This window comes from Chaetodon trifascialis, chromosome 13 (assembly GCF_039877785.1).
Source record: "Chaetodon trifascialis isolate fChaTrf1 chromosome 13, fChaTrf1.hap1, whole genome shotgun sequence".
NCBI lineage: Eukaryota > Metazoa > Chordata > Actinopteri > Chaetodontiformes > Chaetodontidae > Chaetodon > Chaetodon trifascialis.
Window position 1 is genome coordinate 14,192,530 of NC_092068.1, and position 27,478 is coordinate 14,220,007.

At 41.4% G+C, this 27,478-nt stretch overlaps 3 protein-coding genes across 5 annotated transcripts; 2 read left to right on the plus strand and 1 right to left on the minus strand.

The window, feature by feature from the left end:
* Nucleotides 1-895: 895 nt before the first annotated feature.
* On the minus strand, nt 896-7,028 carry zdhhc16a (zinc finger DHHC-type palmitoyltransferase 16a). 2 transcript variants are annotated; one of them, XM_070978417.1, is made up of 11 exons: nt 6,877-7,028; nt 5,554-5,811; nt 5,277-5,471; nt 5,096-5,184; nt 4,897-4,925; nt 4,676-4,809; nt 4,401-4,484; nt 4,233-4,318; nt 1,886-2,009; nt 1,678-1,748; nt 896-1,562 (listed from the first exon to the last, which is right to left on the minus strand). In XM_070978417.1, the coding sequence occupies exons 2-11, from the start codon at nt 5,785-5,787 to the stop codon at nt 1,460-1,462; spliced, it is 1,149 nt and encodes a 382-aa protein (XP_070834518.1). In that variant the 5' UTR covers nt 5,788-5,811; nt 6,877-7,028; the 3' UTR covers nt 896-1,459. The 2 variants fall into 2 exon arrangements, with proteins under 2 accessions (XP_070834518.1, XP_070834517.1); XM_070978416.1 differs by having other exon boundaries at nt 6,306-7,028.
* A 240-nt stretch (nt 7,029-7,268) lies between these two features.
* Nucleotides 7,269-10,987, plus strand: mettl18 (methyltransferase 18, RPL3 N3-histidine). The gene is made up of 2 exons (XM_070977970.1): nt 7,269-7,487; nt 9,868-10,987. Exons 1-2 carry the CDS (start codon nt 7,383-7,385, stop codon nt 10,837-10,839), a joined length of 1,077 nt encoding a protein of 358 aa, XP_070834071.1. The 5' UTR covers nt 7,269-7,382; the 3' UTR covers nt 10,840-10,987.
* Nucleotides 10,988-16,195: 5,208 nt separating this feature from the next.
* On the plus strand, nt 16,196-26,368 carry sufu (suppressor of fused homolog (Drosophila)). Of its 2 annotated transcripts, XM_070978284.1 has the most exons (13): nt 16,196-16,280; nt 16,384-16,559; nt 16,944-17,078; nt 17,419-17,555; nt 19,051-19,193; nt 19,609-19,694; nt 20,247-20,319; nt 21,912-22,068; nt 22,219-22,321; nt 22,706-22,840; nt 24,409-24,547; nt 24,682-24,750; nt 24,831-26,368. In XM_070978284.1, the coding sequence occupies exons 2-13, from the start codon at nt 16,411-16,413 to the stop codon at nt 24,918-24,920; spliced, it is 1,416 nt and encodes a 471-aa protein (XP_070834385.1). In that variant the 5' UTR covers nt 16,196-16,280; nt 16,384-16,410; the 3' UTR covers nt 24,921-26,368. The 2 variants fall into 2 exon arrangements, with proteins under 2 accessions (XP_070834385.1, XP_070834386.1); XM_070978285.1 differs by having other exon boundaries at nt 16,276-16,559; nt 21,915-22,068.
* The last annotated feature ends 1,110 nt before the right edge of the window (nt 26,369-27,478 follow it).

The following is a 27,478-nucleotide window of genomic DNA, read 5'->3' on the forward strand; positions in this document are numbered from 1 at the left end:
ACAGGAAATGGTCAAAATAAATGAGCAGCATGAAATTCAAATACTATTGAAATAATCTTTCCTTTTTAACAGAATTGATGATGACCTCTAATTTAAACCACAAACTGCAGGCGTGTTATATTTTTCAATTGTTATGATCAATTACTCTTTTCCTCCTATCATAAGACACAGCTTCTAACCAAAACCTGACATGTTGAGCACTGACATCTGCTGGAAGACCAAATATTGGCAGGTCTGTCCGTGTGTGTGTGTGTGTGTGTGTGTGTGTGTGTGTGTGTGTGTGTGTGTGTGTGTGTGTGTGTGTGTGTGTGTGTGTGTGTGTGTCAGATAGAGTGGGAGGGTCTGATCAGCAGTGGCAGGGTGAAAAAAATGGGTGACAAACAGGCTGAAATCTGTTATCATCCCTTATCTGTTGTCTTTTTCTGAAAACCTCTTTGTCTTGCGTTTCCTCTTTAACTAACAAAACCACTTTTTAATAGTCTGCTTATCAAATGCATGACACTGAATGCACGTCATTGGAATAGTTTCATAATATTTTTCTAAAACTAGAGAGACAACTTTTGTATCTCCTCTTGCTCATTTGCGTTCATCTTTGTGCATCTTCACTACTGCAGCTGCTTATTTCTGATGTAACATCATCATATGAATGTGCAGTTAATCCTCCCCTACAAGCAGCGTGGCTCTGGGTCTGTCTGCGTAAACAACACAGTGACGTAACACTAGAGCTGCTCAGTATTGTAAAGTGATCCTGGGTCAACAAACTGAATACCACAATTGACAGTTATTCAGGCATTGGTGAAATCAGTGAATATTTATACCTTTCAGAAAGAGTTTTACCTGTGCATGTATCTGTGATGTGCATCTTTAGTAATAACTGAATACTCACGGTGACCAATTGTTTAAATAAAACAATTTATAAAGATTTATTAACTTAACAGGTACAAAATACTGATAAATAACATTACCACTGTACTGCTGTTTTCCTTGAAAGTTTGTTTCAAATGATAATATTGGACTGGAGTGTGCAGGTGGAATGAGGAGGTTGAGGTGTTGGAACAATTATGTCCCAAACTTTCGTATTTTGTTTTCAGAACAAGCAGAGATAAAACTAAAAAAAACCCTTTATTCTAAAAAGGAACTTCAGTCCAATAATATGTCAGTCAGTACATGTGGCTTATAAAAATATCAAACCCATGATTAGCTCAGAGTCAGGTAAGACCCGTTTGTAATACTACGTAAAACCCAGCAGAGAACAAACCATCCAAAAATGTCGACTGTTGAAGCATGAGCAATGCCATAACACGTTTTTGAGGTATTGGAGGTTGATATGACCCCATTTCTTCAGCTGTATGGAGCCACCATGCATGATCCTCTAAGCCAACCAGGTCAAATGACCAGAGTGGGTAGGACACAGCAAATGCTGCTGAAATTAGGCTACAAGTTGACTAAGTAGAGTCTGTCATACAGGTATTAAGTCCTTTTTAGCTGGGAAGACTTCCCATGTCAAACCATCGCCATGTGGGGTGTGTCCAGAGGGAAGGAGAACGCGTGTCACCCAGTGACTGGCGATGAAAAACACAAAGAAAAACAGGGATTACCAGAAGTGCAAGGCAGCTTTGATGGTATATGATACAGGGGTGTCTTAACAGAAAATCATTATGAACATCAGAGACGCACCTTCTCTTCTCCACGCCAAAGAAGACTTTCCAGTTATTCAGCTTGCCATAGTTATATGGGTTCCTGTACACCTGGCAGGGCCAATAAAGAAGAAAAAGAGAGCAATTAAAATGTATCTGTCATTTGATTGAAACTTCTGGTTCATCATAATCTCCCTTAATTCATCACAACTTTAATTATTTCCATATTTGAAATTTTACATGCTCACCTTTCCTCGTTTTGCCATTCGCTTTGTTTCTTTGCTGTTAATGTGTCTCTCTATGCTGGTCTCTCCTCTAGATATGAGAACGGCATGCCAAAGAGTCAGAGCTCCCAGAGCCACTCCCACTGTGCTAAAAAACACAAAACATTTTATTTGAGTCGCTGCCAAGATAACAGAAGACAGCCACCATGTCCCAATGTTATACCAACAGTTAACAGCATATAAATTATAGCACGCTGTAGTATGAAAGGACAGCCAGGAAAATTGCAGACTACAGAAACCACCTCCTGTTTGACCTGAGATGCCGACAACACAGATATACACCAAACAGCCTTCGTCTAGGTTCTGCAATGAGAGGCCACATAGCTAGAGTGATCTTAGACAAGGCACAGAACCAGATACTGGATAAAGGAGTGAGACAGGCTCAATTCATGACTGAAGCTTTGAATAAAGAGACTAACAATTTACTCCAGGTACTGAAATCACATCTGCCTGATGACGTCTTGGAGAAGGTCACTGATTTTAGTGAAAAGAAACACATATCTCAACACAGCAAAAGCAAGGAAAGACAGACACGGGCATTTCAAAACCTCTCGTCATGAACCAGCAACACTGGTAAGGCAGAGCGACTTACCAGGAGCCAAAAAGATGACGATTCCAGACTGGATGAAACACACAACAGTTGGGTGAGGAACCTGTCAGACAGGGAACTTACTCAACCAGAGCAAGAGGTCCTCACAAAAAGATTAAACTTTGCCATCACACCACAGCAATTAGGTGAGCTCATCACAGCAACAGAAACACCAAAAGGAAAAACATCTTGACACAAACCAAGGCAGAACATCTCAGGTTGAAGGTATCGGCAGCTCTTTAAAGACCCCCTTCCAAGTTCACCATCCAGGACAGGAAGGCTGTGACATCACTGAGCAAAGACCTAAATGCCACCATCCTACCAGCTGATACGGGAAGATGCACGGCAAAACTCAGCGGACTACCGTGCCAGGGTCACCGTACCACTGAGTGACAGTTATGCATTTTTAACACTGAGGTGAGAGCCCACCAGAGAATGCAAGAAAAAGGCAACAGCATGTCTACAACAGCTACAGAGGAAGAACACCATCACCATGAACAATATCATCGCCTGTAACCTGGAGACACCACCCCAGGCCTGTACAAGACCCCAAGATTCACAAAGAAGGAACCCCCCTCTGGCCAATTATCAGCAGCATCAATCCAGCCTACGTTTACATACAGCAGGGTATTTTGGAAAACAGATATTTTGGCGCAAGTGTAAACATAGGTCGCTCACATGACGTTAAGTATTTTCAGTCGCATGTTGTGACGTTTCAGAACCTAAAACGCCGTTTAACCCTGTTTACAGGCCAACACATAACCGGCATTTCAGAAATCTCCACTTTGGCCGGAGTTTTTAAAAATGATCATTTTCCATGAAAAAAATCTCCATTTGCATGAGAGAGGCCAAACCGCATGAAAACATATGCGTTTTCCCTAAGTGTAAACATAGGCTAAGTTACTTAAGACATTGCCAAACGTATCTACCACATTAGCCCTTCAGTCAGTGACACGCCACACCATTCAAAACTCCATGGACTTTGTGAACAAGGTTCAAAGATTGAAAATGGACCAGATGAAACCACGATTTCTTATGTGACCTCATTGTTTACACACATCCTAACTATGAAGGTGGAGGAAACCCTAAGAAAACAAACGCTACAAGACGACAACCATAACAATATAACCGAACTCAGCCAGATCAGATTTGCGAACTGCTGGTTCTCTGTCTGAACACCACCTATTTCCAGCACAACAAGGGGGTTTACAGACAGAATCATGGCTCTGTCACTGGATCACCAGTATCTGCCATTGTGGCTAATGGAAGAAGTAGAGGACAGATCCCTGAACTCCTTCCAAGGAGATTAGACAACTATTCACATTTGGCCTCAAGCCAGCTTCAACACCTGTCGTTTACACTTGGCCACAGGTGACCCTAACAATTCTAATGACTGCCAGCACCACTAACGAACCAGGTGGTGTCAATGACCTTGATAATATTCCCACAGAGGTTAACAAAAAAAGGAAGTGGTTTGCCAAACATTTAATACTTTAATTCCTCTTCTTGGAGCAGTTTCACCACCATCCACAATTTGTTTTTTCAGCAGCTGTAAGCAGCTCTTCAGTTCCCTTTGTGTATTGCATTGTGGGACAATGGTGTCCATCAATAGCAGTATACGCATACTCTTAACCTTGAGTATACTCACTACGCAAAACCTGCTTTGAATTAGTTGGCATGGTTGTACGTATGACAAGTGGCAACATGAAATGCATTTCTTACCTGGTCAGCACCCACATGTAGATGATGCTCTTATGAATCATCTTATCCTTAAAGGTGTACGGTGGTGCAGGTGTCTGATAATTGGTCTAAAAAGAGCACAAATTATATAACTAACAGATAATAAATACACATAATTGTGTTATCACATGCATACTTTTGAATGTATACCTGACCCGGGGGGAGAAGCCCTATAAGTGGTCCCATCCCTGTTACTGGTACCCCTGGCTTGTCCATGTCCAAATGCTTAAAGCGCTAATGGAACAGCCCGCATACACAAACCCAAGTGTTAAAGACAGAAACAAGGCAGTGTCAGTCAGGAACAGTTAAGCCCGCAAAGAGACATCAGGCATTGAGGAAGCGTAAGACAAAACCTAACGAGCCTTAAAAGGATGAAACACCATGCAGGCCAGCAGTAGTACAGTACAGCAGTCTGAGAATCTTACCTCAAGAGCATTGTATGCATCGAGGAACAGGTTTCTGCCACTGATGCTACAGTAGACACAGCCCAAGGTCATGAAGAGGCAGAAGGAGAAGAAGTAACGGTGGTTAAAGTAACCCACGCAGTTATTCAACCAGGCTGAGATGATGACACTAAGGAAAAGTACCATTTCTTCACGGTCACATTATGTCATGTCTAATTCTATAATGTGAGAATAAAGGATACGACAGTGATGGTCCATCTTCAGAATGCAACTGCAAAGGAAAAACAAAATATTCAGTTTAATCTAACAGCACTAAGAGGTTTTATTACCCCAACAACTTAGCTTTGGTAGTCAAAAGACACAGCTAGAAAACATCTGATACTCCACACACAAACTGGCCACTTATTACAGAAGTACAGAAGAAAAATAACATTGACTCACCTGTTACAGATACCACAGTGGTGCGTTCTTGCTGGTTTGGGCATGATGCATTTTTTGCAGACTGCCACAAATGGACTGTCATTTTTTTGCTGATTAAAAGAAGACATTTTTGTTGCACTACAAAAGTTGAGATTGGTAAAGCTATTTATGGTACTGCAGAAAAGTGTAGCAAGCATCTTACTGTAGGGGGGTACCCAGGGGGGGTCTTGGTGGCCTTGTAGTAATGGAACGCAATCATGATGAGGTTCCAATGTCCATAACATACGTGCCAAGCAATCCACGGAGGGGAATATGTGTTGAGGATCAGAGGCAGGAGGACCAGATAGGCTATCACCACGATGGAGCTGGTCAGCGTCACCACCAGAAAAACGAACACCTGCCAGAAATAGAGAGCTTTCTTCAGAGAAAAACTCAAACTCTGTGTGACTAGTTACAGCACAGAAAACAAACAAACTCACCGTGCCAAACCAGCGGGTGACATAATCCACAGTCCAAAACACTGGCTCAAAGATGGAGTCGAAAACCACATCCGAGTCCGTGAGAGAGTTGAAGTAAAGAGACTGCACCAGCACACTCATATAAGCCCACGTCTCCCTAATCCACAAAGGCAGTCTGCTCTTTCCCCTCCTGGTGCACGTCCGTGACCGCACGCAGCGCAGCAGGTGGAGCACTGAGTTGGGACACCACCGCATCCTGCATCTGTAATATGCACGCACCTTGGAAGAAAATAAAGACACAATGAACATTAGACCATCACACCTTTTTGCCAAGTTGAAGTAACATAGCTGTAACAAGTTGGAACACTAATTGCATGTATAATACATCCATCCACAACAAAAAGGACATAGAAATGAGTAATTAGTCATTTCAACTGACAATCAAGTGTAGGGCTTCAATGAACAGCTATTTTCAATATTGCATCATCAAAATAATTAGCATAATTTAGCAGAATGTGCTAAATATTTTCTCAATTGACTGTTTGGCCTCTGAAATGTAAAAATATGCTACTGTAAAAACAGTCCACAGTGTCCATTCATATTCAATTTGCGATCACTTAAGATGCAGAATTGGAAGCTGCAAGCAGAGAAGGTTTGGTATTGAAAAGTTACTAAAACAATGAATCAATCGATTATCAGAATAGTTGCCTGTTAATATTCTGTGGATCGACAAATCATTTCAGTTCTAATCCAGTATATTAAATTAAACTTACCCAACGCTGAATTTGGGTGCCAGTCAGTTTGGATTTTTTGGCATTTGTTTCTATAACTCCCCACATCAGTCTGTGGCAGCTGGCACTGAAACTTAACGCGGTACGGCTTCAATTTAAAGGTGTAGACTTGCGAGCCACAGCATCCGTTGGTGAAAAAAGTAGAATATGAACGACTGTCAAAAAGAGCTGGCTGCTTAAGACATATGCAAAATGTCAACCCTTGCTATGCTGCATTCCAGACAGGGTGGAGTCTGGGTGGAGGTTTTTACCTGAAGTGAGAGGGGCACTGGTCTGGAGTGGAGCCGGCTTCTGTGAGCAGCAGCGTTCAGATTCCCCCCATCAGATAATGTCAGGCTATTCAAAGAGCATTACGAGGCAAGTTAGCTAAACTGTCGCCTCATGAAAGCCCGAGCATTTCATTTATCCACAACACACAGACTCACAGAATCCTAGCGCTTCCAAATCCCTTTTGTTTGGATGTCATTCAGTGTTTTCCTATTCCAAAACCCGACGCTGTGCGCTGCGTTCTGATATTTAACCACATTTTACATCTAATTTAGGGAATACTCACTGTTCTATGAGGGCAAGAAACCTGCCGAAATCACCACTCCCGTCGGCATTGTCAAAAGGAGGGCAAAAACGGAATTATTGCCACATATCAGCAAAGAAGAGCAGGATCAGGAATTCTCTGACAGTTAACAGATCTGAATCCTGATCTGGACTGAGTGAGCATGCGCCATAACGTCGGCGAAAGGTATCATGGTTCTCTGAGTCAGGAACTAATTACAACATTTCAGTTGGTAAGGTTTTTCCCGAAAGTTACATGTATGTGCATAAATTCCCAATGTCCTATTCCTCTTAGCCTATTCTCACTTGTTCAGACTTGTAACTGTTACGATACTTCATTGATAGAAAGATAACAAGTTGGCCACTGTGGTCCTAAGAATTCTGGGACTTGCAGTTCTTCCACGAAGCGGCTCTGCTAAGCTACACTTGCTCGCCATGTGTCACCTGTAGTAAAGGGGGGATACTAACTTTCCACCCTCAAGATAGCTGCGTGCGGCGTTGTCTGTCATCATGTCATTTTGTTTTAACTTCGACGTTCCAGCACAAACAACAAACCCGGACTGCGCCGATGGAAATGAATTGCAAAACAGAAAGAAAGACAATGCTGCTAAGTCTGTGAGTAACATTAGCTAACTAATAATGTGTTGTAGGTTAAGTTAACCTACACAAAGTACTCAAAAACATTGATCTAGACTTGGAAGTGGACTCTAGGTAAAGCACTAGGCTTGGTCTAGTATCATTTTTTGAGTAGCAACTTTATTAATGTATAACATCAACATTACATTCATAGAGCAATGCAAAAATCCTAGCAGAACAATTAAGGCCATGACAGCATCAAAGCAAAGAGAGCAAAACAGTATAGCTGTACAGACATAATTGCCTGTGAAAGTTATTTCTTAAAAAACAATCGTCAGTCAAGGTCCACTTACCACAGCACTTCATGGCCTTCATCACTTATTTATTTACACATAAACGGGCTTTGATTAAATGTGGTTTGTTAAACAGATTACCTAAGAACTCTGATAAACTGAAAAAGAAATCTGACAACAAAGAAACTGATATGGCCAAAAAACTTGTCTGCTAAAGTCATTAGAAAAGAGAAACTGGTACATGACTGGACTAGCCCCTAAGGGTGAAAAACATTTCTTAAGTAGGTAAGAGTCCCTTATTTTCAGTTCATATGTATTAATGTGGTGTTTGCCCATCATAAGAGCAAATAATTGATCTGTTTAGATATTTTATATTACAGGCTAGAGTTTAGAATATATTAAAGGGTGGAATAGTATGGATTTTATGAACGATGAAGGTGGACCTGTCTTCTGCTACAGTAGGTAAGAGCAAAAGTTGCCCTTTGAATGGCACACAGAGGAAAAGGGCAGGGACGCGCCCCCTCACCAATACACACCTACCACATAAATACGCAGCATATTTAAATGAGTAATTTCCACTGGCTGAGCAATTCCATCCCGATTTACAGTATAAATTCTTCTGTTAGGTGAGAATCCGCTAGAGAGCGTGGGTTGATAGTCTCCTTGCCCACGAACCTTGACGTCACAGGGCGGAGGCAGGCCAAGCAAAATTCATAATGGAAATCATACTGTTCATACTGATAGTGGACGGTATGAGTGGTTACTGTCAGACATCAAAGTTGGCATCACCAGGCACTTTTATCTACGCTATTGTGCTCTGATGGGTGTGACCACTGTTTGACCAACCAGTCCACATGATATTTGCAAGCAGTGTTTCAGTCACACAGTGAATCACATGGCTGATTTGTAATAGTCTCATGTCCAAGTTCATCAGCTCGCCAAACAATCTTTCAGTCTTTGCTTGCAGAGCATTACGTATTTAATATGTAGATGGTCTCTGGCACCGTTGTAAACAAATTAACATTCAATCCAGGTTTGATTGAATCCAAGTTGTTTCATGTTCACAGGGTTTCCAAATCCACGAGGATCCAATGATAACAACGTCTTGCTTCATTTGACTTCACATTAATTTCCTCAGCAGATTTCACGTTGTGAACCAATTATAACCCATTTTCCATGTAGTTATCAAAGTGTATTGGTTGGTAAATATTCAGAGTAAGCTAAGAATGTAAAGTAGGACTTGCCAGATGTTGCCGTATACAACGTGAATAATACATGAACATTGTACATTCTGTTTCAAAACACTTATAGCGCACTACACAGCATATTCATGACACCCACAATTTGTAGGAATTCCTGAAGATCCAAATCCAACCAGCACGATCATTTATATTATAATACAAATAATAATTTCATGTTATGAGTGATTGCCTCTTGGTGCACGTTCCTCAGTCTATTCCTGATTCATATCTGTACAGCTGAGTGTGCCTCAAGCCATAATATTGTCAATTTAAAGCAATAGTCTCAAGGATTTTCATTTAAACACATATTTGTTAAATCACTATGTATCACTGAATGGGACAACACAATGGTGGTTGAGTCTATGACCCACTGATGAAAGTATTACAACATTTATATATTTACAGTTTTTTAAAGCAGATGAGTCAACTTTTATTATGAAGCAGTCACAGCAAATGCAGTGTGTTTGTCAGGGAGCATTGCACTTAACACTATTGTTCATCAGAAGTGTCTACAAAAGAAGACAATCATTTTTGGCATTTTTTGACGTCGGATCAGCTGAAATATTGCAGGGGGTAAAAGAAGGAGCAGCCACAGTGAGCTGTTAGATGAAGAGCTGCAGGCTGCACACCTCCAACTTCTGCCAACAAGCTCCTTTTATTGTGCACTGCTTTCAGCAGACTTATGCAGTGTGCCCCATCACTGTTGTTGACAGAATATTGAAAAAAGGCTAATTTATTGACGGACTATTAAAACAGAGGGGCCACTAAATCAACCAGGACTGAAATCTTCGAGATCGCCACTTTAAAAAACCCATGTTGCTCCCTTGTTGTAATATCAGACACGTAGTATGGAGCTGACCGTGCATTCTGCTTTTTATTTTTCAGACTGAGGATAAAACCAAACCAGCTGAGCCAGTCAAAGCGGCCAAAGAGCACTTTCCTCTCTCAGACCCAGAGTTCCTCCTCATGGATGCTGTCACTGAAACAGTTACCATAGGAACTCTTCCTCCTCTTCACTTTCTCAACGAGACAGTTTTCGAAAGGACGACCTCAGAGAGAGAGGATGGGGAGAAAATTACCTCTCGCACTGTGGAGCAGAGGTCTGATCTCATCTCTGGCGTGTATGAGGGGGGGCTGAAGGTGTGGGAGTGTACTTACGACCTTCTGGAGCTGATTGAGAGAGACGGCGAGACCTTTGGGGCGAAGGTAGTTTTGGATTTGGGCTGTGGTGCGGGACTGTTGGGGATATTGGCTCTGAAGAGAGGAGCTGGGCAGGTCCACTTCCAAGATTATAACAGTACAGTTATCGAACAGCTCACAGTGCCAAATGTAATGCTGAACTGCCAAGACGATGATGATGAAGTAGACAGTGAAGATGACAAAGAAGGGAGGAGCAAGGGGAAAATACAGGAGGAGGATGGTCATAAAATAAAGGCCAAAGGGACACAAGAGGTAAAAGATGGCAGCCCACTACCTAAGAAGAGAGCCATAGATCTATCCCAGCAGCCACTGCTCTCCAAATGTCGTTTTTTCTCTGGTGACTGGAGCACATTTCTTGCTTTGGTTAAAAAGGAGGACCCACAGCCCAAATATGACATTATATTCACCTCAGAGACGATCTACAACACTGCATACTACCCCGCACTGCATGAGACCCTCCACACGCTGCTGGCACCGAGAGGACTGGTCTACCTCGCCACCAAATCCCACTACTTTGGTGTAGGTGGTGGGCTGCACCTGTTTGAGACGTTCGTGGAGCAGAAGGGCATATTCTCTTTGGATCACCTGTGGGATGGTGAGGAAGGACTTCAGAGACATGTCGTAGTCCTGCGTTTTAAAACCGAAAGGGACACTTGAATAAGTGAACCGTCAGGGACTCTTTCGCTAAGAGAACGGTGATGACTACGCAGTGTACTGCAAGTTTGAAGATTATAAGTTGTATGTTATAGCAACAGTGGTAAAAATGAGCTGTAATAAAAAAAATGCTGTTTCCTGTTTGCTCCTTAGTTACCTCCACCTTCTTTCGCTCGCTATATAGAAATTTGAATATGTCTGCCAGTAAGTGAAGTGCAGTTGAAAGGGGCTGTTACAGGTCTTTAGATGCATGGGGAGGAAAGAAAGGAAATGGGCTCAGTGACCTTTGCAAGTGATTTCCCCAGTGTTCAAACAGCAGCATGAAAGCCAGGCTTGTTTCTGAAGTCCGGCGCAAAATGTCAATTGCAACTTATCCCGCCAGCCCAAGGATGTAGTTTGAAAGTGGAGTCTAGAGTCACTGCACATCAATGGTGGGATTCTATGGGGTCTCTGTACCTCTGATTCTCGTAATGGCTCCTTGTGATTCTGTGGGTTTTTACCTTCACTACATAATCTGGGTGTGCTCCATTGCAAAAGTCATGACACATTATAATGAGTGCATACATCCAGGAAATGTGTGCAGAAACACATCCGAGTACAAGAAGAGAACTGCTGGGATTTTTTTTCCAACAGCGTGTGGATTCCCCCTTTTGTCCAGATCAAGGAAGTCAATTGAATTAATCTGACAGGGCTTTTTCTGAGGAAGTAGTAGCATGAAGTTGAGACTAGTTTCTCATATGTGAGGTGACCTCGTAAAGATGAGGAAATCAGAGGGTTTTTACAGGGTCACTAAACAATGAAACTGTGTAAATACTACAGTCCCCTGGCGCGTGGTTTTTACCCAGCTGACCTACTGTCGTGCTCATCTGAACACAGTATCACGTCCCTGTCATGTTTGACTATAACCAGAGAGCAAACAAAGCTATTTTATGACATCTGCCTTACTGAATACACCCACATCAGACCTCACCTGAATAAATGACTCCAGCTACACAAATACTCACATGAATCGATCTCATCCTAAACACACCCGTGACGCAAATAGTATACACTGCCCTGCTGATAAATAATATTTAGCAAAGTTAAAACCGCTTTTCTAGGAACCGTGGTGTCATCAGCTCAAGCATGACTGTGCATTTCTACACCCACAGTGTGTGGACATAATTTCCATTCACGTATTATGTAAACATACTGTAGTGTTAAACACTATTTCACTCTTGCGCCCATACACAACACCAAACACGGTTTCTGTTTGCATACGCACGGCCAGCAAACTTCCAGTGTGTCAGCTTCGTCATCTTCTCTCATCTCGACAGCTGTTCACAGCCTGTGGGGGAATTCCTGGTTCCTCAAGTAGACACAGCCTTTCCCCTGCTTACTTTATGGGAACGGGGCAGGGCCAGTCAGATGGTTTTCCTCAGAAACTATTATGTGTTGATTCACTGTGAGGGGGCGTGCTCTTCACTCCCACTGTTTCCTTCTTACTGGGAAGTGACTGTCAGGCTTACCGAACAGAGGGAGTGTATGAGAAACAGATAGAAAGGAGGGAGGGAGGCTGATGGGTGATGTGAAAGGTGGTGGTATTTAAGGTTCTTTGCTCTGAATGTCAGACAGTATGCTGTATCCTTCCTTGGACCTTGGAGGACATGGGAGAGTGAGCAGAACGTGCAGGTGAACCAGGGGGAGATGGCTGCATGGTTACATTCGGTTTGGAAAGACCTGCTGCTCATTCTAAAACATCTTTTTCTTGAGATGGGACCACCGAAGTGTGTTTCAAGCTTGATTCTGCGAGAGCGCGGGGAGGCCCTCACAAGGAGATGTACTTCTGATGGTACCCAAGATCTGGAACATTTAACATTTTCAGTGAATATCTGGGGTAAGTATATAGGAAGAAAATTCGTCAAATTATGATTAAATTGGAAAAAATTGTCGGATGTGCATGTATAAATCTACAAGCTACAAACTTTCAACATGTCAGTTGTGAAATTTTTCAAATATGTACAGTTTTTACTGAAGTTCTTCTACAAACTTCCACATTTTCTGAGCAGCGGCTGATGAAGGGTGTCTGTATGTTGACCAATCTGATCTTTATATGAGAGCTGGTAATTAATGCAGGCTTTAAGAATGGGTTCATGCCCTAATAAGGGATTTCTGGTCAAGTAATAGGCTGTAGAACCGGTTGTTTCCCAGTCCAACTGCCGGAAAGATAGGAGTTTCCTGAGCGTGTTCAGGTGTGGCCTTCCTCAGAAAGTTCATTGTGCTGTGTTACATCTATCCTAAAAGAATGTAGACCCTGAATGAACCACAGTGACTGAGATAACATTGAGAGACAATCTCACTGTACTGTCACTGTCAATATTAACTCTGGGCCTTGAATAAGGTGTTTTTTCAGATAAAGAAAGAGATTCTGTAGCATAACGCAGGTCAGTTAATGGCTCCTCCTGCTTTGGAGGGTTCAAAGATACATCTACCAACCATATGTGAGTAATCACATTGTCCCAAAGTTCTTTTCCTGGGAGTGTACGGCCATAAATGATGAGTCATTTCATTCCCTGACCAGCGCACTATCACTGTGATCTGATTCAGAGCTTGCATCATGCCAGCAGACAGACTTTCATTTCAGCGGTTGGAAAGCATTTCCAGGAATACTCAAGTTGAAGACAGTTTCTTAAGATGACCCTGAAGCCACAGAATTGTGTCCATTCAATCATGATTTCATTTTGGAGTTTTGTTTTCCACTTTCATAAAAATGGCTCACAGTATATTACCAATTTATGATAAAGTAGATATTTTGAATGAGATATTGACATTTAACACAAATGCCAAATATGATTCATCACTGATCAAGATCAACTGTAGTTGCCACTCTAATGACCTATTGCTCAATCTTCCAATGAAACAAACAGTGCTGACGTGATCATCTCATCATCACCCTGCCTTTCTTGAGAAATAGGAACAGTCATGAGTGACTACATGTCATTGTGCTGCTTAACATGTTACATATCGTATATCCTAAACCTACTTTATTATTAAGTGTTCGTGCTGTTTTATTGCTTATAAATGGCTTACTTTGGTTTTATTTATTTAGTTGAAAAGAGCATTATTGGAAAAAAAAAAAAAAAAAAAAGGATCAATAGGCTCCTGAGGACCAAATTTTGAGGAGTGCTCTACTATGAGAACTGAATTCCATAGATGGTGGCATCTTCAGGTGTCATCTATGGGCTCAGTTCTTTTGGTATGGCACTAGTTTGTCGGCCTTGCTGCACTCCACCAAAGAGCGGAAATCATGACCATCAGAATGCATTACTAGTGTGTTTTGGATTCATTCCAGCATGTATTAGGTTTACCAAGTAATATTTTTGTTTGTATGTTTGTGTGTTTTTACCTTTGTCCAAATGATGAATAAGAAGTTAATTTATATATGAGTGAAACAAACATTTCAGTCTGTTAAAGTTTCTGTCAATAATATTGTTAATAAAGTAAATCAAAGTGAATTGTTTTCCTCTGGAATTTATTAACTCTCATAAGATTTTGCTTGAGTTTTAAAATATTGCAGTATTTAATTAATAGGCTACATTTCACAATAAAGAGTGAGAGCATTCAAGGACCTTGATTTTCAGAAATACAATGGCTATCATGCTACTTAAGCCATACATCCTAACCAGTTTGTTTTTCCCCTGATCTTAACTCAGTTATAGTTCCATAAAGTCTGCGGCCATGGTGACGGCACTTAGTTAGATTAGGGATAAACAATCCAATTAGATATGACAGTCAATATATATATATTTTTTCAATTACAGTATCAAAATCTAACATAATTTTCAGCTGAAGTATGAAATACAAAACAGCATGTTGTTGTGTGAGGAGAGGAAGACCCATTCATTGATAGCTGTAGTACACACGCACTGGTTTAAAGCAGTTCTTTTTAGTGTCTCTGAGTTATTTTGGGATATGCCATGCACTGTACACAGGACCCTACTGACAACCTCTGTTACAGTCGTTGTGGTCACAGGGCTGCTGAATTTGCACACACCTTCTGCCTTCATTTCACAGCATTACAGAAGAGGGTCTGTAGTAGGGGTTGTATTCTTCATCATTCTGGTTGAGTCTTGGGTATCTAAAATATCTGGCTGCCAGGCACCAGGTATGACTATGTGGTTGTGATAGGCAGAAAAGGGTGGCTGCTTTTGTACCACTGCATGTATAGAGACACGTATAATGGAAACGTCGCTCTCTTGCAGCACTTAACAATGTAATATGTATGAGGTTATCGAAGTGCAAAGAAGAGGTGGGTGAAGAATGGCTGACCATTGATTATCTGTGTAACCTGTCATCTGATAAAACAGTACCCTTACTGTTGCTCTACTCATTAACCACATTCAGTACTATGAAAGAGATGACACTGGCATGATTGTCTCTTATCAGGGAAGTAAGTATTTTTTGCTTTAACATTTTCAAAGTGAAGATCTATTTTGACTGAGCTCTTTGACTCTGCAAGAAATGTTAATGATGCATTTCATGGAGAGGCTCTGACTAAAGTGCTCCTTGACATACTCTCTTTTATGAAATGTTTTTGAGCAACCAACCGTAGGAATACAATTTTTATGCTTTTATGAAACCATATTGGTGTACATAAAATAGAAACTAATAAAATATGGTTAGTTGCAGTAGTGGAAAGTGGGGCCTGATTAAATACACTATTCAAGCACTTAACTGGAGCACAGTGTTGAAAGGCTTTTGCTTCACTGAAGTATTTCCATGTTAGGCTACTTTGTAGTTCGACCTATTTCAGGAGGAAATGTTTAAACTTCTTGGCTGATTCTGATTTGGATCCAATCATAAAACATGACACATTTTTACAGATTAAACAACTAAATAAGGTTAAAATTAGCTCCACTTGCGAATAGATTAATGCGTATTTTCAGTACAAGGACATTATATATAATACTGTACTCCAGCAGGGGCCATTTTCATTCTTAATGAGTAGTTTAGATACTTTCAGTACATTTCGATGGTCTACTTCTATATTTTTATTCAAATACAAATCTTAATGCAGGACTAAAATTGACTATTTTGACATTTTCATATTGCTACTTTCACTCAAGTAAAGAATTAGAGTATTTCCTCGATTACTCGTGAAATAAACTTTCTTTAAAAACCCATTTGGCACATACGTCCACCACTCGCTCCCCTCAAAAACTTTGTCCCGACCCAGAAATCACAACTTCCTACTATTTCATTTACAGTGGATTAGCCAATTATAAGCATCTACATATCCACACGAACCTTAAATCTCATTCTCCATTGGCTAATAGAAGCCGTCAATCAATACGTCACGATCCCCAGCCAACCAATGGTTAGGTGTTTTTTTGTAGGTGATGAGCAACAGGCTGTGCCCCTGCTGAGTGTACCATAACGATCGGGGTTAAACCCGTATTTCTTTGGTTAGCATTACAATTGAGAGGCCTTTATGGTTTGGGTTTGTCTCATTTTGTGTAACTGGGGGTAGATAGCAGAGGATAACTGCATATACGGTGTTTTTTACAGATTAGCCAGATTTGTTCGCGGCCTGGCATGGATGAGGCACGGCCTACCAGTGGTGCTCAAGCCCACGGGCTGGTGCCGCTGTTTCCTCCTGGACTGCAGGCTATCTACGGGGAATGCAGGCGACTTTACCCCGAACAGGCTAATCCGCTTCAAGTTACAGCCATTGTAAAATATTGGTAGGTGTTCCGTTTTGTTGTTGCGGGTCTGACACGTGTGTAAGTTAGACATTGAGTTTGTGGAAGAAGTTGTATGTAGCTCGTGATGGCTAGCCAACAGTTAGCGTAGCTGCTAAGCTAACCTAAGCTAACTACATCTTTAGACCATACTGGAGGTAATCCCTGCCATGTTTGGGGGAGTTTGTGTATTCAGTAACGTTACCAAACTATTCCAGTTTAATAAAACACATTCATGCAAATGTATCCAACCACATTTATGCAAGTTATGGCCTCTCTGCTAAGCTAATTGTCTTTACATAGGTGTACTGAATAGTAAACACAGTTCAGTGATTAAAAACAGCTTCTGGTGGTTTTCTGATTGCTTTCGATTTATGCTTCTCACAGGTTAGGGGGACCAGACCCGTTAGACTACATCAGTATGTATAGGAGTATGGGCTGTCCAGCTCAGGACATCCAGGAGCATTGGCACTATGTCAGCTTCGGACTGAGTGACCTGTATGGGGATAATAGGGTTCATGAGTAAGTAAACTAATGTAACAGCTTGGACTTGCTTGCAGCCAGCTTGCTCGATCTGAATTCATTTATTCATTTTAGATTGTTAAAAACCAGGGAAAACTGTACTTAACATCAAGCCTCGCAAACTAAGTATTTGCTTATGCCAGGAGCCCTTTAAGAATAGACCACCTACTGAATTACATGGCACCTAATGAGCCTCTATTATTCTACTGCCTGCTGTTGGTCTTGACAAGCATTGTAATCGTCACAACCCTAATGCATATAAAAAAGGAGTGAAATACAGCTTCTGAAGGGTTTGTTTACCCAGTTTCTCACTGCATGTGTGCATGGGTGTGTACATTAGGTTCACAGGAGCAGATGGACCCAGTGGGTTTGGCTTCGAGCTCACCTTTAGACTTAAAAGAGAGGTGGGAGAGACAGCACCACCAACATGGCCAGCTGAACTCATGCAAGGCTTGGCTCGCTATGTGTTCCAGTCAGGTAAGAGTACAACGAAACAAAGTAGTTCTTATGTTTTGCATCGAGTAAGCAACATATTAAAACACCTCAAGGCCAAGGCCAAAGTAATTTAGTGCCATTACTCTTGTTAAACGAGATTAGTTTGAACTAACAACTTCATTGTTGACCATTTAGCAACAATAATGACAAAGGATTCAGAGAGTACATGCTCTAATAAGTGTTCCAGTGATAAGAGAACTAGAAAAAATATTAAAACTACCAAACATTGGGTATTGATATGATAGCAAGCATTGTTAAGAGTTGCTTCCTTTTTTTCTTGTTTTAGTTCAACTTTTAGTTATTAATCAGAATAAAGATTTGAGATGTTGATTCAGACTCTGGAAAAGTCATTTTGTTATTTACACATTTTACGGAGGAACTGGTTATTTGATTAATCAATGAAATAACGAACGGATTAAGAAGTAATGAAAACAGCCCTACAGCCTTCATCCTTCACCTGGAAAACTTGTATTAAAGAGTAGTGATTTGTGTTTCTATTTAGTCAGTTTGTTAATAGACTGGTAAATGATTTATCTGCAAAGGTTTTGATAGAGCAACTCCCTTTGGCTGCAGTTGCCATGCCTCCTCGTCACGTATTTGTGAATGTGAAAAATGTGTTCTTTGTAAAGGTAGCTTGTAATTCCAGTAATATGTGTAGAGAGAATAGAATAGGGGAGTCTGCTGCAGGCAGCAGTCCCAGGTTTAGTGCATATCATGTTGTTTGTTGGAGCTCCGGGTATTGACAGGAAGTCTAATTTCCCCTTTCTTTGCCTTTGCCATTTATGAAAACAATCCTGTTAAAATGGTAAGCAAGACCGCTGTTGATGTGTGTGAATGTATACTCTGTGTGTAATGGGTATATACTGTGCTGCTAACTTCTTTAAATCCTTCAGTCGCATATGTAATGTGCACAAGAAAATGTGATCGAGGGGAGAGTGGGCATTTAAAAGCCACACAGAAAGAGAAGAAGGCTATTCTCTCAGGCTCCCCTCTCCTCACCACCCAGCCCTTCTCTGCTATCCAGCTGGGGTCAATTTGCGCTTGGGTGGGCTGGGCTCCTGAGCTAAATGAATGCTGATTCCTGGCCGTCTTCCCCCTTGCTTTTCTCCTGCAGCAAATCTGGACTGGGTGCTTGTTACCTCCCAAGCAGACACATTCCTCAGATAGAAATGTTGTTCTTATGCATTTCTCACAACAACTGGATCTGGATTTTTCTCTCAGTGTCTCTCACTTACTTATTTTCCTGCTCATCTGTGTCCCCTCTTTTCTGGTTACTGTGACTTTCCTTCAGACTTTCTGGACTGTCAGATAATGCAAAGTAGAAAAGTAGGACTTCTCCCCGTTGGTGACTGAAGGCACAGGCCCAAATGCACTCTGCAGACTAATACTCGTGACATGAGCGCATATTCTTAACCTAAAACAGCATATTTTGCAATACTGTAAAGAGTAATGTCTCTTTTGTTCTTCCTTTCTACAGAAAACACATTTTGTAGTGGCGACCATGTATCGTGGCACAGTCCACTAGACAACAGTGAATCTCGTATCCAGCATATGTTGCTCACAGAGGACCCACAGATGCAACCAGTTCAAACACCATTTGGCACAGTGAGCTTTCTCCAGGTGAGTTCACACATGTGATAGTAAGATAGTGTAAGTAATTTCATATCAAGCACTTCTGGGATCTTTTTGTGTACTAAATTAAAGCTGATAACACGAAACTTGGATTGAGGAACTGTACGAAACAAGGACCAGCATTAGAAAAGATGAGAATGACAGTAGCCCTGCAATTTAATATGCAGGACGCAGTTAGTCATTGTAGAATTCGACAACAAAATACTGAACTAAAATCATGAAAGATGCGAGGAAAACCTTGGCATAATCGAGTAAAAAATCAGTTTATTTTCCAGGTGATCGATCTTTGGTGCCTGTGAGTGTGTGTATACTCATGTCTTCTTAAAGCAAGTTAAATGAACAGCAGCAGTGAAGTAATAAGATTGTAGACCACACCTTTCATGCTCTGCACTGTCTCCTGTAGATTGTGGGTGTATGTACAGAGGAGCTACAGGCGGCCCAACAGTGGAACGGCCAAGGCATCCTGGAGCTGATGCGTGGAGTCAGAGTGTGAGTGTGTGCAGCAGGAAATGGTTTGGAGAGATTTTAAAATAATACTTCACATATTGGGCTGTGTTATTATTCTCTGATTTTATTTTGTTTCTCTGCATCGTTTTGTAAACCAGGCAAAGTTAGTTCTTTTTCAAAGGGTACGGTTGCTGCATCAATGTCAGTCTAAGCAATTCCAGTATGTGTTTGGATGCTCCTTATTTCCGTTTTCAGGAAATGTAACTTAACACACGCTTTACGTCGTTATCTTTTTTTGTGTTTTGTGTGTGAAAAATTTGCTGTTGACACAATAAGACCAGACCTGTTTTCATTATATGTCAGCAAATCAAATCTAGATGGCTTCAACATCTATTTTAACACAATATTTACACCTACCTCCAAATGGTCAGTCACTGAACTGAAAACACTGACACTCAGCACCACTCTAATGTAATGTGTATGGAGTCCAGTTTGTCAAATGGAGTGCAGCTACTTGTTCATTTATTAACTTTGTGTGTTTAGCTTGAGGTTAATGTTGCCTGGGACTAATGTTGATGATTGTCCTGTGTACAGAGCTGGTGGCCCCTGGCTAATCACAGACATGAGGAGAGGGGAGACCATTTTTGACATTGATCCACACCTACAAGTAAGGCTTAATTAAGTTCTGCATGCAATGCTCAGTGCGACATATTGTATTAAATAGTGTGTATGATAAGGGCCAATCTTGTGTTCCACAGCTGCTTGTGTATTAAAGATTTTGAATGCACATATCATTTTTTGGTGTTCTGTTTTCAGCAGCATTGATACAGCTTCAAATGTATTATGATGCTATTGATTGTGTCACACCATCACAGTCTACTGTTGTGCTGGACAAAGGGTTCATTGTGAAGCGCTGTCGATGGATAGATGGTCAGTAAAAGGAATTGGGTGAAAAAGTGGAGCAAAATTGTAAGGAGTTGAGTTTAAAGTGACCCAAAGGAACCCGATTGTTTCATATATTAAGATATAAATAGATGAAAGGAAGCCATTTATAACTTGCTGTGCCATCTGGAACGTGCCTGGAACAGGTCAAGGATTTGTCCTGGATATCAGAGGCAAAGCGACCTTTACATCTACAAAGCATTTTAAAGGGAACCTTTGCAGGGGCTTCTTCTGCACTATGGAAAAGTATGGAATTTGATTTTAATACAAACCCGATTCCAAAAGAATTGGGACACTGTGTAAAATGCAGATAAACAGAATGTGATAATTAGCTAATCCTTTTTGACAAATACTCAATTGAAAACAATAGAAAGACAACATATTTAATGTTTAATGTTAAACCTCATCAGCGTCATCGATTTTTCATACTATAATCCTCAATTTGGAACATTCTACAGGTAAATGGGTTCATTGGTAACAGGTGATGGTGTCATGATTGGGTATGAAAGGGGCATCCTGGAAAGGTTCAGTCATTGACGAGCAAGAAGTGTGAGGTTCACCACTTTGTGAACACATGATTGCATAAAAGGTATTACTACATGGGCTCAGGAACACCTTGTAAAACTGTTGTTGGTAAATATTTGTTTCCAGGCTGTTGCTCCTATTCTAAAACATAAAATTCTGAATTTCTTCAACTAAATTGATCATACGAGCAATGTGTTTTTCATGGTGTTTGGAGGATGTGGCCAGCGCAGTCAAAATGTTTGCTTCAGTGTGAGAGAGCGCTGACCAGAGCAAGCTTGACGTCATCGAAAGCAAGGCAGGAAGTATGGTGTGTAACTGAATGCACACTCATATGTAGAGCTGCCTCTACGCCTGTGAGCCACAGCCTGCAAAACAGCCCTGCCCCAAGTGCCTTATAACTACAAAATCCAGACAGCTGTGACCGAATTAGTTTTGAAAAAAAGGTCTTTGAATTGCATGTATGCTGTATACATAGCATACATGTTAAGAGTTAGATTTTAAAACCATTTATCTACATAATATGTGTACTCAGATGGCAAATATGGTCTGAAAAATGTACCAACAAGTCTGGAAGAGTGTGGAGTTTTGAAATGGAAAATATGTAAGAACCCTGTTTATAGATAACGTAGAGTTACTTGACCACAGAGTGAACACTGTTTTGCTCTCTGACAGTATTTTGCAACCCCTGTTGACCATACAGTAAATCTTTATGTGGTGTCTTGTCATTGCTGAAAATTTTAACCCTATGTGAGCTAGTGTTAATGATTGCGTTTATGTTTTTGCTCATCTAAGCAGGAGAGAGTGGACCAGGGTATCGAGACAGAGGGCTCTAACCTGAGTGGGGTCAGCGCCAAGTGCGTGTGGGACGATCTGAGTCGACCGCCAGAGGACGAGGAGGACAGCCGATCCATTTGCATAGGCTCACAGCCACGGAGGCTCTCAGACAAAGGTATGCCAAGTCCCAAAGGAGTGAAAGGACTCGATCCTCTAATTAAGACCAAGAATGCTTAACCGATCTGTACACAGGAGTTCTGGTTTCATGATGTCAGCGGTTCATGACGGGATAATTCCACGCTGATCTTTGTCTGTGTGTTGACAGACACAGAGCAGATCAGGGAGACCCTGAGAAAAGGACTGGAGTTTAACAGCAAGGCAGCGCTACCGCCCATCAACAGCCAAAGACCGAACCATGAAAGACCTCAGTGAGTGTTCCTCCCACACACCAACACAAGCACACTAGCATGGGTTCAGCTCAGCGCAAGGGTTGCACCAGGATAACTCCCTCCACCGTGTGCAGTGACTCACAGCACAACTGACATTTGAACCGGTATCGCCATTGTTTCTTAGCTACCAGCATAATATGGTGATTTGTCACTAATCAGTTGCTATTTCTCTGCGTAAGTCATTGCTTCTTCCACAGAGTCAGGTAGCAGCTGTGTGAGCGGTGTTGTGAATTCTGCCCACACTCCCATAAGCAGACAAAAGCCAGGGAGCTGTTTGTCATTCTCTCGCTGCTGATTGTACCATATCAGACTTCCTCACTCGTACGTCCACTCTTTCTCTTCTCTTCTTCGTCTGTTTCTCAGGAGCCGGAAAGACAGTTTGGAGAGTGAGAGTTCAGCGGCCATTGTTCCCCATGAGTTGGTCCGAACACGGCAGCTGGAGAGCGTCCATCTTAAATTCAACCAAGAGTCAGGCACACTGCTGCCCCTCTGCCTGCGGTACTGCACCAGTCCCTCTCCTACTCTCACACACGATATTTACTCTTTTGGAATGTCCCTAAGACGGGCCGATTAAAAATAGTCCAAACGTTTGCGCTGGGCGAGTGTGGGAGAATGTCGGATAAAAGCACAGATGACACCAGCTTGTTAGAGGTTGAAAAGGGGCTTTCTGCCAGTCAGACCCAAACTCATATTTTCCTCCGCCTACTTTCACTTTGATGTCTGTTCAAAGTGTGAAAAAAATAAAAAGGCAGTGTTGTTTCATGTGTCCAGTGCTTTTTAGTTAGTTAGCCAAAGTGAAACTGTTTTAAGTGAGCGTAGATGTATCCTGTGACGTGAATGAAGCGACTGTTGTGCTTTTATTGCCGGTCACTAAAGGTCTGGACTCTGGTCCTCTGTATTTGTCTGGCACGCGCTGTGTAAATAGGTTTGGTAAATAGGTTTTACCTCTTTCCCAGCCCTTCACTAACTGAAGAAGTCAGTAAAGGTTATTTCTGTACATTGATGGCATAATCGATTGACTGAAGTCAACACAGGTCATGTACAATAACTGACTCTCTTAACTGCTCGCCCACTCAACCAGAAGTGTGTCAGTCGACAGGAAGTGGCTTTAAAAGGACAAAGGTCATGATCCGCTGAATTAAAACTGTGATTTTCACTCAGCATGAATTCGATGATAAAGTTTCCTTATGACTGTACACATGATCATTGGATCCTCGTGATGTCGACAAACTTGCATTGAAGTTTTATTCTCTGATAAGTTCTGTCTTCTCAAAGTCACACACCTATGACTGATAACTGTGTGGGCTTGGTTTCACCTGTATTTGGAACATGTGACATATTTTTGGAATGTGCTTTCGCAGACAAAATACCATCAACGCAATTACTGTTCAGTAAGAACTGGAGGCTTTTTTCTAAAGGCTCCTCTGCGCACATGTGAGATGAGGAAAAACCTGCCTCGTGAAGAAGAGCACACCACCAGAGTTAGCTGACAGGACCTTTTGCATAAGAGAGGGAGAGATGTGCGGCACAAAGGGCTCAATTATGTGATGCCAGAATCGGGAACGATTACGTCAAGTTACCTATGAACTCTTTGACTTTTAATATGTGAAAATAGGTGAACATTTCACACTAACAGACCCCTCCAGACCCAAAGGAAGACGACTCTTTTGGGGCTCCGTTATGGCTAAAGTCAGAATCCCATTATTTAACACATTTACTTATTGACTTTGGAAACATGGTGCGTTTATTGAACTTTAAAACAACTTAACCAAACTGCACTGAACATGCCACAGCCTGACTGAGTGTGGGTTTAGGCTTTTAGGGAGGGGTTGAAGTGCATTGCTGTAAAGGAAAGGGGTGCGCTGGGTTTATAACACAAGACAAAATGAAAGTGTAATTACCCAGCCCCAGTCTCCATTTTTCACCACAGACCAGTTTTCTTGGAGTATATGCAACGTTCAGTTTCATTCTCACAGTTATTGCACATATTTTTGTGCTGGCATTGTTTCTGATCAGCAGGTGAAACCCGTAAAGCTTCATACTGTCCTGTGTTTGATCTTTTCCAGGGGCCGGTTGCTCCATGGGAGACATTTCACCTACAAAAGTATCAACGGAGACACAGCCATTACCTTTGTGTCCACGGGAGTTGAAGGAGCTTTTGCTACTGAAGAGCATCCGTATGCAGCCCACGGCCCCTGGCTTCAGGTACACACACACACACACACACACACACACACACACACACACACACACACACACACACACACACAAAGTCATAGTTTCCATGTGGAGCTTTTGTGATTAAAGCTTTTATTTGACCTTCTTTTCTCCCTGTACAGATATTGTTGACTGAAGAGTTTGTGGAGCAAATGCTCGGGGATTTACAGGAACTCAACACTCGTGAGGAGGTAAGAAATGACCGGAATATTTTCACTTTTTGTTTGCTTGCCTGCTTGTTTTACCTTATATATCCTTTCTCTTTATACAGACGAAGTTACCAAAGGAGTACAGCTGGCCGGAAAAGAAGCTGAAGATCTCTGTGCTACCAGACTCGGTGTTTGATAATCCACTACAATGAGACGCTTAATCGCTAAAGAATACCAGCAAAAACACCTGCGCGCGCACACACACACACACACACACACACACACACTTCCAGAGTGGTGGATCATCATGAACAGGAGAAGTCCCAGGACATGCGGCGACCCTGCACAGATAGGTTGTTCCCACAGTGGACAGCTGGAGACTGTTGAAGATGATCTGAAGGACGATCTAAACACTTTTGCCTGTTACTGCATTCTCAGACTTGCCCCACTGTTTACAACATTTCTCTGAAGCCTGAATGCTTTTGAGAATGTCAGATCAGCCTGAAACCAGCCTGTCCAGATGGTCGACCTGTAAGAACAATCATGGGTGACACACTAGCTGTAGGGCAAAACAGGATGTTCCTCCAGTAAGGCCTGCCAAGGTCTGAGGTCCAAATTATACGTCACTAATACAGTTAAGCATGCATCCTGTGATCACGCGAAACAGTGTCCCAAATGTTACTGGTTGCTGTTCTCAAAAACGGTTCTATTTATTCCAATGGCCTTAGAAAGGATGGAAAAGTCACTTTTTTTTTTTTCAATTGAGCTTGTGTATAGTATTTACAAATGCTGGACATTTTTCTCTTACGTATTCGTGGTCATACCAAAGTTTTAACTGTTGGCACTCCGCTGCCTGTACTGTCTGTTTCTCAAATGTGTCATGATTCAGTAATAATCGGCAGGCTGAACTATGATTCACTGTTGCTTACTGCCTGTTCGTCTGGGATTGTCACGAAAGCATCTGAACTGTTTTCTTAGGTATCTGGCAAATGCTGCAGGTATAATCACCTTTTCTCCCCCGTGCCAAGAATGCGACTCCCATATTGAGTAATTTCTTTTGAACGTGTGTTCTCTCACGCACGATGATGCGTGCTTTAAAGTTCTGAAATGTAATACATCAAGTCCTTTGTAGACATTCAAAGGCTGTTAATCTGTGCTCGGTGTCCTCTCTCAAGTCTCGTCTCCAGTGGCCACATAAATGTGTTTCTTTTTTTTATCAGTTGGACCTGCTTGAAAGTGAGTCAGAAAAAAAAATCCTCAGTGCCTTGAGTTAAAAAGGACCACACAGTCTCTGTTGACTCTCAGTGTTGCCTACAGCATCTTGATTATGAGACATCACTTCGGATCAGGGCTGCTGTGTTCATGTTTTTTTGCCTGTTACTGTCATTGCATTCCAATTTAACACTAAAACAGAAAAAACTACTTTTACTACAATGTCTTCTTACAAAAATGTACTCTTATACAACATGTGATGGCATCTTATTTTTTGTTTCTTTTTTATTCAGAGTGACAGGTGTAAGGTTTAGGCATTGTTGATATGCTGTTTTGTAATTCATATCTTATTGACTGAACTGGCTGATTGTAATCCCAAGTGCATTAAAGAGTGTAGATATTTACACAAATAAAGCTGCAAAAGTAATGCAGAATTACAATGGAACTTATTCCATTTCAAGATATTTTTTTTATGTCTAAATGATGAACGGCTGCATATATGTAGGGCTTTCACCCACTGGGCTTTAACCGTCTAACCATTGGGAACATTTTTAGGTTCAGGGTCTTGGACAGAAGGAGCTGGGATCCGAACCAGACCGTCCGCTCTGCCTGCTGAGCTGCAGTTGCCCCTTGTTGTATGTACAGGATGTTGAGACACACAGGATTATGAAATGTTATATGTCCTTACAAATGTATATAATGTTATGATAGGCATTTAATAACATGATTTCCTGTAAAATATCTAGAAATAATAAGGCACCTTTTTAAGTTGTTTATAAGTAGAAATCCCTTTGGCTGGTGTTAACAGTTCTATATAGTAATAAAACTTTTCTAAATGTTGGTTATCTATTAATAATTAGTCATGGCTTTCTCACTTTCCAATTACCTTTGCAGTTATAAATGATAGACATTAATAAAGGTCGTGGCTTTCTCACTTTCTAATAAGCCATATAGTCCATATTTAGTCTGAAGTTACAAATGTTAATGAGGTGTTGATAATGTTTTTGTGTCCAGTTGCTCTACACACCTTTTTCCACAAGGCCTAATGTCCCATTGGAGTGACCCAGGGCCCCAAACACAGAGGGGCCCTGGAGCCTCACGCTCACGTGGTGCGTCTTCCGTTGTATGTTGTTTTAACCACAAACCAACACAAATGAAGTATTTTTGTAGCATTGGAGCACTGTTTACTCTGCATATGCTGCACAGAGGGCAGTGAACTTCCTTTGTATTTAACACAGCTGCAATGGCCACCACCCTCATCTCAGTTACGCTGTGAGCCAGTGAGCAGCTCCTGTTTTCAGTCTCCTACAGCAAGCTTGAGTCTGCAGATGGCACATGGCTCATTTTGTATTTCTTTTCATTGTTTTAGAACAATAATATGAAGAAGAGCACTTAAATTATATATATATATATTTTTTGTTTTATCCACAGAAAAAAGTGACAAAGATGATGACACACATTCAGATCAAATTCAGAAAGACTTTATTGATCCCTGGAGGAAAACTGCTTTGCTGCCGTTCAGTAGCTCAAACACATATAATACTTTAAAAGGTTAAAA